Source organism: Oryx dammah, unplaced genomic scaffold (genome assembly GCF_014754425.2).
Source record: "Oryx dammah isolate SB20612 unplaced genomic scaffold, SCBI_Odam_1.1 HiC_scaffold_21, whole genome shotgun sequence".
NCBI classification, from domain to species: Eukaryota; Metazoa; Chordata; class Mammalia; order Artiodactyla; family Bovidae; genus Oryx; species Oryx dammah.
The window spans coordinates 5,125,706-5,139,020 of NW_024070205.1; the positions used below are offsets into that span (position 1 = coordinate 5,125,706).

Here is a 13,315-nt window from a genome sequence, read left to right on the forward strand (position 1 = left end):
AAGCAGGTCAGGTGGTCTGGTATTACCATCTCTTTCAGAATTTTCCACAGTTTGTTATGGTCCACACAGTCAAAGGCTTTGCCATAGTCAATAAAGCAGAAGTAGATGTTTTTCTGGAACTCTCTAGCTTTATCATGATACAGCAGACATTGGCAATTTGATTCCTGGTTCCTCTGCCTTTTCTAAATCCAACTTGAACATCTGGAAGTTCACAGTTCATGTACTGTTGAAGTCTGAATTGGAAAATTTTGAGCATAACTTTGCTAGCATGTGAGATGAGTGCAATTGTGCAGTAGTCTGACCATTCTTTGGCATTGCCTTTCTTTGGGATTGAAATGAAAACTGACCTTTTCCAGTCCTGTGGCCACTGCTGAGTTTTCCAAATTTGCTGGCATATTGAGTGCAGCACTTTCACAGCATCATCTTTTAGGATTTGGAATAGCTCAACTGGAATTCCATCACCTCCACTAGCTTTGTTCATAGTGATGCTTCCTAAGGCCCACTTGACTTCACATTCCAGGATGTCTGGCTGTAGGTGAGTGATCACACCATCATGGTTATCTGGGTCATGAAGATCTTTTTTGTATAGTTCTTCTGTGTATTCTTGCCACATCTTCTTAATATCTTTGCGTCTATTAGGTCCATACCATTTCTGTCCTTTATTGAGCCCATCTTTGCATGAAATGTTCCCTTGGTACCTCTAATTTTCTTGAAAAGATCTCTAGTCTTTCCCATTCTATTGTTTTCCTCTATTTCTTTGCATTGTTGCTGAGGAAGGCTTTCTTCTCGCTCCTTGCTATTCTTTGGAACTCTGCATTCAGATGCTTATATCTTTCCTTTTCTCCTTTGCCTTTTGCATCTTTTCTTTTCTCAGCTACTTGTAAGGCCTCCACAGACAATCATTTTGCCTTTTTGCATTTCTTTTTCTTGGAGATGCTCTTGATCCCTGCCTCCTATACAATGTCATGAACCTCCATCCATAGTTTTCAGGCACTCTGTCTATCAGACCTAATCCCTTGAATCTATCTGTCACTTCCACTGTATAATCATAAGGGATTTGATTTAGGTCATACCTGAATGGCCTAGTGATTTTCCCTACTTTCTTCAAATTAGGTCTGGATTTGGCAATAAGGAGTTCATGATCTGAGCCACAGTCAGCTTCTGGTCTTTTTTTTGCTAACTGTATAGAGGTTCTCCATCTTTGACTGCAAAGAATAAAATCAATCTGATTTTGGTATTGACTATCTGGTGATGTTCATGTGTAGAGTCTTCTCTTGTGTTGTAGGAAGAGGGTGTTTGCCATAACCAGTGCATTCTCTTGGCAAAACTGTTAGATTTTGACCTGCTTTGTTTTGTACTCTAAGGCCAAATTTGCCTGTTACTCCAGGTATCTCTTGACTTTGCATCCTGTCCCCTGTAATGAAAAGGACATCTTATTTGGATGTTACTTCTAGAAGGTCTTGTAGGTCTTCATAGAACCATTCAACTTCAGCTTCTTCAGCATGAGTGGTTGGGGCATAGACTTGGATTGCTGTGATATTGAATGGTTTGCCTTGTAAATGAACAGCGATCATTCTGTCATTTCTGAGATTGCATCCATGTACTGCATTTCGGACTCGTTTGTTTACTATGATGGCTACTCCATTTCTTCTAAGTGATTCTTGCCCACAGTAGTAGATATAATGATCATCTAAGTTAAATTCACCCATCCAGTTCATTTTAGTTCACTGATTCCTGAAATGTCGATGTTCACTCTTGCCATCTCCCATTTGCCCACTTCCAATTTGCCTTGATTCATGGACCTAACATTCCAGGTTCGTATCCAGTATTGCTCTTTACAGCATCGGACTTTACTTCCATCACTGGTCACATCCATAACTGAGTGTTGTTTTTGCTTTGGCTCCATCTCTTCATTCTTTCTGGAGTTATTTCTCCATTGCTCTCCAGTAGCATATTGAGCACCTACTGACCTGGGGAGTTCCTCTTTCAGTGTCCTATCTTTTTGCCTTTTCACACTGTTCATGGGGTTCTCAAGGCAAGAATACTGAAGTGGTTTGCCATTTCCTTCTCCAGTGGACCACGTTTTTTCAGAACTCTCCATCATGACCCATCCATCTTGGGTGGTCCTACATGGCATGGCTCATAGTTTCACTGAATTAGACAAGGCTGTGGTCCACGTGATTAGATTGGTTAGTTTTCTGTGATTGTGGTTTTCAGTTTATCTGCCCTCTGATAGAGAAGGATAAGAGGCTTATGGAAGCTTCCTGCTTGGAGAGACTGACTGTAGGGGAAACTGGGTCTTGTTCTGATGAGCAGAGCCATGCTCAGTAAACTTTTAATCCAATTTTCTGTTGATGGGCAGGGCTGTGTTCCCTCCCTGTTGTTTGACCTGAGGCCAAACTATGGTGGAGGTAATGAAGATAATGGCAACCTCCTTCAAAAGGTCCCATGATGCACTGCTACACTCAGTGCCCCCAGCCCTGCAGCAGGCCACGGCCGACCCACACTTCTGTTAGAGGCTCCTGGACACTCACGAAGTCTGGGTCAGTCTCTTGTGGGGTCACTGCTGCTTTCTCCTGGGCCTTGTGTGCACAAGGTTTTGTTTGTGCCCTCCAAGAGCCTGTTTCCCCAGTCCTGTGTAAGTTCTGGAGGCTCTATGGTGGGGTTGATAGCGACCTCCTCCAAGAGGGCTTATGCCATACCCAGGTCTATGCACCCAGAGCCCCTGCCCCTGCAGCAGGCCATTGCTAACCCATACCTCCACAGGAGACACTCAAACACAGTTCTGGCTCAGTCTCTGTGAGGTCTCTGGGTCCTGGTGTGCACAAGGTTTGTTTGAGCCTCTGAGCATCTCTGGCAGCTGTGGGGTTTGATTCTAAACGTGTTTTCACCTCTCCTATTGTCTTACGTAGGTTTCTCCTTTGCTCTTAGATGTGGGGTATCTTTTTTTTGGTGGGATCCTACATTCTCCTGTCGATGGTTGTTCAGTAGTGAGTTGTAATTTTGGAGTTCTCAGAGGAGAAGAGGAGTGCACATCCTCCTACTCTGCCATCTTGGAGTCAAATATAAATCATACTTCCAGTTTTCATTCCAATCCCAAAGAAAGGCAATGCAAAGAAGGCTCAGACTACCACACAATTGCACTCATCTCACATGTTAGTAAAGTAAAGCTTAAAATTCTCCAAGCCAGGCTTCAGCAATACATCAGCTGTGAACTTTCAAATGTTCAAGCTGGTTTTACAAAAGGCAGAGGAACCAGAGATCAAATTGCCAATATCCACTGGATCATGGAAAAAGCAAGAGAGTTCCAGAAAAACATCTACTTCTGCTTTATAAACTAGGCCAAAGCCTTTGACTTTGTGGATCACAATAAACTGGAAAATTCTGAAAGAGATGGGAATACCAGACCACCTGACCTGCCTCTTGAGACCTGTATGCAGGTCACAAAGCCACAGTTAGAACTGGACATGGAACAACAGAATGGTTCCAAATAGGAAAAGGAGTACATCAAGGCTGTATACTGTCACCCTGCTTACTTAACTTCTATGCAGAGTACATCATGAGAAATCTGGGCTGGAAGAAGCACAAGCTGAAATCAAGATTGCCAGGAGAAATATCAGTAACCTCAGATATGCAGATGACACCACCCTTATAGGAGAAAGTGAAGAAGAACTAAAGAGCCTATTGATGAAAGTGAAAGAGGAGAGTGAAAAAGTTGGCTTAAAGCTCAACATTCAGAAAACGAAGATCATGGCATCTGGTCCCATCACTTCATGGGAAATAGATGGGGAAACAGTGGAAACAGTGGCTGACTTTATTTTTCTGGGCTGCAAAATCAATGCAGATGGTGATTGTAGCCATGAAATTAAAAGACGCTTACTCCTTGAAAGGAAAGTTATGACCAACCTAGACAGCGTATTGAAAAGCAGAGACATTACTTTGCCAACAAAGGTCCGTCTAGTCAAGGCTATGGTTTTTCCAGTGGTCATGTATGGATGTGAGAGTTGGACTATAAAGAAGGCTGAGCGCTGAAGAATTGTTTCTTTTGAACTGTGGTGTTGGAGAAGACTCTTGAGAGTCCCTTGGACTGCAAGGAGATCCAACCAGTCTATCCTAAAGGAGATCAGTCCTGGGTGTTCATTGGAAGGACTGATATGAAGCTGAAACTCCAATACTTTGGCCACCTGATGCAAAGAGGTGACTCATTTGAAAAGACCCTGATACTGGCAAAGATTGAGGGCAGGAGGAGAAGGGGATGACAGAGGATGAGATGGTTGGATGGCATCACTGACTTAATGGACATGGCTTTGGGTGAACTCCAGGAGCTGGTGATGGACAGGGAGGCCTGGCGTGCTACGGTTCATGGAGTCACAAAGAGTCGGACACGAATGAGTGATTGAACTGAACTGAAGAGCATGAGAATGAGTATTCATTACATTGGTTGTCATGTTCAACAGCTATAACCGAAAATATTCTTAAAAAGGTCAGAAATTCTCTGAGACACGTCCAGATTCTCTGTTCCAAAGCACGGCCAGCACCACACACACCTCATTTCCCCAGAAGTCTGTGGGTGTCCAGGAGTCTCCAGTGGAGGTGTGGGTCAACAGTGGCCTAGTGGTCACAGTCTCTCTCTCTTTTTATTCCTGGAAAGGCCCTAATTTCTCCATAACTTTCAAAGAACAGTTTTTTTTCTGGATAAGGGATTTTTGTTCGATTGTTTTTTTTTTTTTTTTCTTTTAGCACTTTGAGTATATATACTCACTGTCTTGGAGTTCTGAGTTCCTAATGAGAAATTTCATAATCTTGTTTAGAATCCTCTCTATGTGATTCTTCTCTCTTTCTTGCAACGTTCAATGTTCTCTCTTTGTCTTTTGAAAGCATGAGTATTATGGGTTTCTTTGAGTTCATCCTAGGGTGCATTGAGATTTTGCCATTTTATATTCACATCTTTAATCAAATTTGGATAGTTTTCTGCCATTATTTTTTCAAATGTTCTCTCTCTCTGCCATCTTCTCTACATTGTCTCTTTCTGAGAGTCCTACATTGTATATGTTGATAAATCTGTTGGTGTTCCACAGTTCCAAAGATTTTTTAGGCTCTGTCCATTTTTCTTTAGTCTTTTCTCTTTCTGTTCCTCAGAGACACTAATTTCCATTATCCTGTATTCAAGTTCTCTGATCCTTTCTTCTTTTTGGTCAAATGTGCCTCCCATGGATTTTTAACGTCCATTATTGTGCTTTTCAACTTCAGAAGTTCCTTGAGGTTTCTTTCCAGTCCTTCTGCCTCCCGTTTGAGATTTCCATGTTTCACACATATTCTCTTGACCTCATGATTTCTTCCTTTAGTTCTTTAAACATCCTTAAGCCAGTCATTTTGTTTTCGTTTTTCAAATATTACTGAGGCCCTACCCATGGGGGTTAGGCAGGAGGCCTCTGTGAAGTCAAAGCAGGCGCCAGTGGAGAGGCATTATTTGACGTCCTTCTGGAGGCAGTTTGTTGGGACGGCCACATTTGCTCTTGTGGCAGTTGGCAGCATGAAGATTTAGGTGAGCATACCTAAATATGGGCGTCCCTAAATGGGAGATCATTTGTAGCAGTATATTTTGGGGCAACCTTGCAGAAGGAAGTCCTCAGTGATGCCACCCCCCAGGCAAAGCACCAAATGCAAGGCGGATTATTTTTTTTAATTGTTAGTTAATGGCTCTGTGCTGAATATCAGCCTGATGTACAAACTGAAAAATATTTCAGGTCTTTCCTGAGCCATTCCCTAGGCATAGACTATCACTTTCTTATTTTCCTGCATGTGCACTTGCTTTTGAATGTCTGAGTATTTAATGTCTGGCCCCTATAAGGGGAAAAACTAAAAATGAAGTGGGGAACAAAGGGCATTGGATATTTAAGCCCCTTGAAAGTTACTTCAGCCAGGGCAGAAGGGGATTACAAAAGTACGGGGAGGTGTGTCAAAAATGGCTACCTGTTTCTTTGTCTAATTATCTGTGATCGGAAGCAGCTATTAGTGATAAGAACACAGATCCTTATATTTGGAGGACAGGGTCCTTTTTGAACACCTTGGCTCCCACAAGCAACTTGTAAGCTGTTCTGGGAACACATGCAGAGAACCCTGCCACACTGCTATGGGTGAGGATGGGTAGCTACCACTGTGCTAAGGTAAGAGTTGAAATGGACCAAAATAAGCCAATTTACCTAAGTCTTCACCTGGACATTGTAAACCATCAACAGAAGTCAGAGTTCCAAAATAGTGACATCAGGCAGATTCTACCCGTGCAATTGTTATCAAGGTGGGGAGACAGATTCCTGATGCCTCTTAAATTGCCATCATACCAGAAATACACATTATAATCTGGAATCAATGAGTGAGTCTTGTAGAAGAGTCAGCTGGAAGCAGATAGGGTATATTTGACTTAATCAATTAGAAATAATGGAACATTCAGTGAGTATTTATAGAGAGAGACCCTGCTAGGTACTTTGAAGAATGCCAAAAGTTTAATACATAGGTTCTTCCTAAAGAGGTTGTATCCTTCTTGAGAAAAAGCATATACAGAGAGGCATCAAAGAATAATAGTGAGAAGAAGTATTAAATACATAGAATCACTCATAATCATTACAGTGAACTTCCAGAAGAAGGAGAGTATAATTGTGAATTTAAATCATCAGAGAAGATTTCATCAAGTAGGAGTATTCCTATGCTACTCCTAGGAAGGTGAAGACATACTTCGGAGATATTACAGGTTCAGTTCCAGACCACTACAATAGAGCAAGTCAAATGAATTTTTTACATATGTTTACATTTAAAGCTCAACATTCAGAAAACTAAGATCATGGCATCTGGTCCCATCACTTCGTGGGAAATAGATGGGGAAACAGTAGAAACAGTGTCAGACTTAATCTTTTTGGGCTCCAAAATCACTGCAGATGGTGATTGCAGCCATGAAATTAAAAGACGCTTACTCCTTGGAAGAAAAGTTATGACCAACCTAGATAGTATATTCAAAAGCAGAGACATTACTTTGCCGACTAAGGTCTGTCTAGTCAAGGCTATGGTTTTTCCAGTGGTCATGTATGGATGTGAGAGGTGGACTGTGAAGAAAGCTGAGCATCAAAGAATTGATGCTTTTGAACTGTGGTGTTGGAGAAGACTCTTGAGAGTCCCTTGGACTGCAAGGAGATCCAACCAGTCCATTCTGAAGGAGATCAACCCTGGGATTTCTTTGGAAGGAATGATGCTAAAGCTGAAACTCCAGTACTTTGGCCACCTCATGCGAAGAGTTGACTCATTGGAAAAGACTCTGATGCTGGGAGGGATTGGGGGCAGGAGGAGAAGGGGATGACAGAGGATGAGATGGCTGGATGGCATCACTGACTCGATGGACGTGAGTTTGAGTGAACTCCGGGAGTTGGTGATGGACAGGGAGGCCTGGCGTACTGCAATTCATGGGATCACAAAGAGTCGGACACGACTGAGTGACTGAACTGAACTGAACTGAACACTATACCATAGTCTACTAAGTACGTAATGGAATTATGTCTAAGAAATGTACATACCTTAATTTTAAAATGGCATATTGCCAAAAATTGTTAGGGCTTCCCTGGTGACTCAGATGGTAAAGAATCTGCCTGCAATGTGGGAGACCCAGGTTCAATCCCTGGGTTGGGAAGATCTCCTGGAGAAGGGAATGGTCATAATATGAACCTTCAGTGAGTCATAGTAGTGACATTAAATAGTGTTGATCACAGATGACCACAACAAATATCATAGTAGTAATAAAGTTTGAAATATGTGATATTTATCAAAATGTGACAAGAGAAATGAATGTGAGCAAACCTTGTTAGGAAAATGGCACAAATAAACTTGTTCATTGCAGGGTTGCCATACACCTTCAGTTTGTTAAAACCTCAAAAAGTTAAGAGCAATAAAATAAGGTGGGTGTGTATTCTGATCTAAAAAAATATTAATAAAAGTTAAAATTTACCTAGTACTCACTATGTGCCAGAGACTAACCCATCCAATCCTCAGAACAATCCCATGAGTTATGTAGGGGAAGCATTAAGGAAGCATTAAGGGATTTCTGGGAGAAGGAAATGGCAACCCACTCCAGTATTCTTGCCTAGAGAATCCCGTGGACAGAGGAGCCTGGTGGGCTGCTGTCCATGGGGTCGCACAGGGTCAGACATGACTGAAGCGACTCAGCAGCAGCAGCAGCAGCAGCAGCAAGGGATTTCCCAAGCTCGAGGCAGTCATGGAGCTGGAACTTGAATCCAGGCAGGCAAGTTCTAGGGCCCTGATCTCTCTGCTCAGTCCTGACTGAGCAAAATGGTGTGAGCAAAGAGTAGAAGTCAGTGTGTAATGCACTTGCCAGAGGGAGCAGAGGGGCTACACTGACCAGCGTGACAGTAATTTACACATTTTACTGTAGGCCAAAGTGGGTCCACATGCAGAAACTCTTTCTTTGACTGAGTTGCAGATTTAGGACATCCATTATATTAAGAAATTTCTCACTCAAATTACTATAGTACAGAAAACCCATCATATAAATCATTTTTGATTATTATATACATCTTGTAATTGCTTAAAGGACGTGCTAACTTTTTTCTCTCATTTAGTTTTTATCTGATTGGAGCAAAAATTATATATTGTGAAATTTCTGGAGATAATGTGAACTGGAGTGATAATCTCCCAATTTGTGAAAGTAAGTATGTCTTCTGTTTAGAATATAGAGCAGCAGTTCTCAAACTTTATGACCTCTGTATGCTTTTAAATTAACATAGACACCAAGGAACTTCTCTTCATATGGGTTATGTCTCTTGATATTTATTATATTGCAGTTAAAAATGAAAAGTTTTAAAAATAATTATTAACTCATTTTTAAGAAGTGTTAGCTGTAATACATATAAATATATGCAACATATTTTTATGAAAAGTCAAAATTTTCCAAAACAAATAGTGGGAATTGTATCATTGTTTTATATTTTTTCAAGTTACTTCAATATCTGGTTTAAAGGAGCACATTTGGATCTAGTCTACTGGAAAATCAGACAGCTGTATATGAAAAATTTAACCATACATCATCGGGATGAAAGTGAAAAATGACAGTAATACTCAATATTAATGTGGACAACCAATTTGTGAATGAGATATTTATAAATCATAAAGTATTTTTCAGCTAGCACTGAGTTACCTTTTTAATCACAAGTATATTTTAGCATTAAATTGTCAGCATCTTTCATGATGATATGAGCAAAACTTAGCATGGCCTTGCAGATAAATATGTATTTCATATTTCAGAAAATAAGTTTTTTCTACATTAATGGCTTGATTTGGGGATAATATATATTCACATAGAGGCTTTCTTCTAAACGGATATTGAATTCACAACTGGAGCATATTAATCATATGTTAATGAATTATATGAAGGCAATTCTTAGGACTTTGCTAATGCTGTCTTAATATTTCACTTTTACTTCATGTCCTTTTTCCTCCCTTTTTAAGTAATTCTGTGTGCAGCACCTAGAAATATAACAAATGGAAGATTCACCCATTATAAGGAAGTATATCAATACAGTGAAGTAGTAATGTATAGGTGTAATCCTTCAAATGGACCAGATGAATATTCTCTTATTGGAGAAATCACCCTTATTTGTGTTGATCATAACAGATGGAGCAGTGACCCACCAGAGTGTAAAGGTAATAATATTTCCATGTATTTCCTCCTGAATCTAAATACTGTGGAAACACTTCAAAAATATTTTTATCTACAAGTAAACAAAAGATTCCCGTGTAATTGCTCCTCCTGCTAAATTGACCTCTAATTTAGTTTAATATTGCTCAAATCAAATTTAAACAGTTCTGATTGTCGAGTCCTCCCCCAGTCACTCGGCATGTTCTTGGCGTTTCAGCTTGTACATCATGCGCTACGATGGATATGCACGAGCTAGAACTTTTGGGTTTTTTTGTTGTTGTTGTTGTTTGTTTGCAAGCATCAGAAAACTCAGCACACCATGGCTTAAGAAATAAGAAAGCTTTATCTTGTCGTATAAGACCTCTGAGAGTTCGGGCTACAGGCACCTTAAAAGACTAACCTTCTCACTGATAAGATTGTTAAACTCTGGACAAAGCTGATTTTAACAACTTCACCTTAACTAAAAGTGGGGAGACACTGGAGGGGATGTGATTCTTGATGAAGGATCCACTGAATGGTAGCAAAATATTTATCTTCTCCCAGTGTACAATGGGCCATGCTGTAATATCATTTTTAGATAATATTTTTAACATATTTATTTCCTATATATTGAAACTAGTACCAGTACGTCAACCTGATCACAATGGGATGATTGTGGAAATCAAACCAAATACTTGAAAAGTGTGCAAGACACTTTTAAGTAACCCACGAGTCAAAGAAGCAGTCACAATAGAAACTGTTTTTAATTGATTAAAAATGAACAGCATATTAATATACAAAAATGTGTGGGATACAGGAAAAGTTTTGCAAAAGTTTTGCTCAGAGGATGTTTATAATGTGAAATACTTATGTTGGAAAAACAGAAAAGTCTCAAATCAGTCATCTATGCTTCTATCATTAGAAATTTAAAAAGAAGAGCAAATTAAATCTAAAACAAGAGAACAAAAGGAAATAATAAAATTGGAGAGCCATGAAATTGAAAAGAGAAACAAAACAGAGATAATCAAAGAAATCAGCCTGGTTTTTGGAGAATATGGGCAAAACAGATAAATCCATAGACAGTCTGACAGGAAAACAATGATAAAATCACTGATACTAAGATTGAAAAGGAGAACATCATAAAATATCCTATAGATGTTTAAAGAATAATAAGGAAGAAAAACAAACCACTGTATGCCTATAAATTTGACAATGTAAACCTTCTCACAAAGAGTACTGCAAACCATGTATCCTTACTGGTGAACTCTACCAAACATTTAAGCAATAAATAATGGCAGTTCTACACAAAGCCACTGGGCCTCCCCAGTGGCTCAGCAGTAAAGACTCCGCCTGCAATGCAGAAGCGTTAGGGGCCACGGGTTCCATCCCTGGGTTGGGAAGATCCCCTTGAGGAGGGATGGCAACTCACTCTAGAATCCTTGCCTGGAGGATCCTATGGACAGAGGAGCCTGAGGGGCTACAGTCCATAGGGTCGCAAAGAGTTGGACATGACTGAAATGACTTAGCGTGCACACACACACACACAAACACAAAGCCTTAAAAAAATACAAGAGGAGAGAATCTTTCACAATTCATTTCAAGGACAGCATTGCCCTGATGCAAAAACCAGGTGTACAGCATAGTGATTTCACATTTACATACATAACAAGATGGTCACCATGATGTCTAGTTCCCGTCCGGCACCATTTAAAGTAAGTACAGAATCGTTGACTGTATTGTCTAGTCTGTGTATCGTAACCTCATAACTTAATTTATTTTATAACTAGAAGATTTTGTATTTTAATCCACTTATTTTCCTCCTCTTTCTAGCCACCTCCTCTCTGCCAATCACTAGTTCTCTGTATTCATGAATCTGTTTCCTTTTTGTTTTATTAGTTTATTTTTTTTATTTTGTAGATCCCACATATAACTGAAATCACACAGTGTTTCTCTGACTGACTTATTTCACGTTGCATAATTCCCATTATGTCCATCAATGCTGTTTCACGTGGCAAGATTTCATTCTTTTTATGACTAGGTAATATTCCATTTTATATGTACCATATCTTCTTTATTCATTATTCTATCAGGACACTTAGGTTGCTTTCATATGTTAGGTTCTTAGGTATTGCAAAAAAAAAAATGCTGTAATGAAAAAAGGACTGCACAAATCTTTTCAAATTAGTGTTTTGTCTTCTTTGGGTTAATACCCAGAAGTAAAATTGCTGGATCATATGGTAGTTCGATTTTCCTCAGTCTATGGCTCATTTTATTTATTCCTATACAGTATCTTTTGAAGCAAAATTTAACCATTCTTTAAATGTGTAATAGAATTCATCTACGAACCCATGGAGTCCTAGATTTTGTTTGCTGGAAATTATTTACTAATTCAATTTCATTACTAGTAATTGCTCTATCCCCATTTTCTATTTGGAAATGGCAATGGCACCCCTCTCCAGTACTCTTGCCTGGAAAATGGACGGGGGAGCCTGGTAGGCTGTAGTCCATGGGGTTGTGCAGAGTCAGACACAACTGAGGGACATCACTTTCACATTTCACTTTCATGCATTGGAGAAGGAAATGGGAACCCACTCCAGTGTTCTTGCCTGGAGAATCCCAGGGACGGGGGAGCCTGGTGGGCTGCCGTCTATGGGGTCGCACAGAGTTGGACATGACTGAAGCAACTTAGCAGCAGCAGCAGCAGCAGCAGCATTTTCTATTTCTTCTTGACTCAGCATTGGCAGATAATACCTTTTTTAGGAATTTATCCACTTATTCCAGGTTTTCCAATTTTGGATATATAATTATTCATAGTATTCTCTTATGATCCTTTGTATTTCTGTGGTATTGATAGTAACCTCTCTTTTATTTTTTATTTATTTGAATCCTTTCTTTTGTTTCTTGATGAGTATGGCTATATGTTTGTCAATTTTATCTTTTCAATGAGCCAGCTCTTATTTTTGTTGATTTTCAGTCTCAATTTCATTTATTTCCACTCTTTTCTTTATTATTTTAACCTTCCACACACTTGCAGAGAGGGTTGTTCTATTTTTTGTATATAGGTGTAAATTTAGATTGTTTACTTGAGATTATTCTTGTTCTTAAGGTAGGCCTGTATGGCTACAAACTTCTGTCTTAGAACTGTTTTTCCTGTGTTAAATAGATTTGGAATGGATTGTCTCTATTTTTGTTAGTCTTAGGATATCTTTTATTTCCTTTTTAATTTCTTCAGTCAACTACTGATTGTTTTGTAACGTGTTTCTTTTGATCTCCATGTGTTTTGGGCCATTTTTCTTCTGGTGGTTGATTGGTAGTTTCATACTGTCATGGCTGGAAGAGGTGCTGGACCACAGATTCAAATGTAAAACCTAAACTGTAAGACTTATGAGAAACCAGAAAATATCTGTGAGTTAGCAGAGATTTCTTCAAAAACCTTAAAAGCATTATTCTTTAATGAAAGAAGAAAACAAAAAAAGACTGGATTTCTTAAAAACTGAGAACTTCTTTCAAACACACTGTTTGAAGAAAGAAAAAACTTGTCATAGACTGGTAGAAAATGAACATTTCTGAATGGACTTCTAGCTATGATGTATAAAGAACTCTAAAGACACAATAAGAACAAAGCGGCCCAGTTTACCA

The 13,315-nt window shown here is 39.4% G+C and overlaps 1 protein-coding gene across 1 annotated transcript in view; it reads left to right on the forward strand.

The window, feature by feature from the left end:
* LOC120880427 (membrane cofactor protein-like) overlaps positions 1-13,315 on the forward strand; it is a 65,144-nt gene that overhangs the window by 16,024 nt on the left and 35,805 nt on the right. The window contains exons 4-5 of the mRNA XM_040263783.1: positions 8,622-8,707; positions 9,508-9,702. Coding sequence (XP_040119717.1) covers positions 8,622-8,707; positions 9,508-9,702 — 281 coding nt within the window. The remainder of the gene's footprint in view (positions 1-8,621; positions 8,708-9,507; positions 9,703-13,315) is intronic.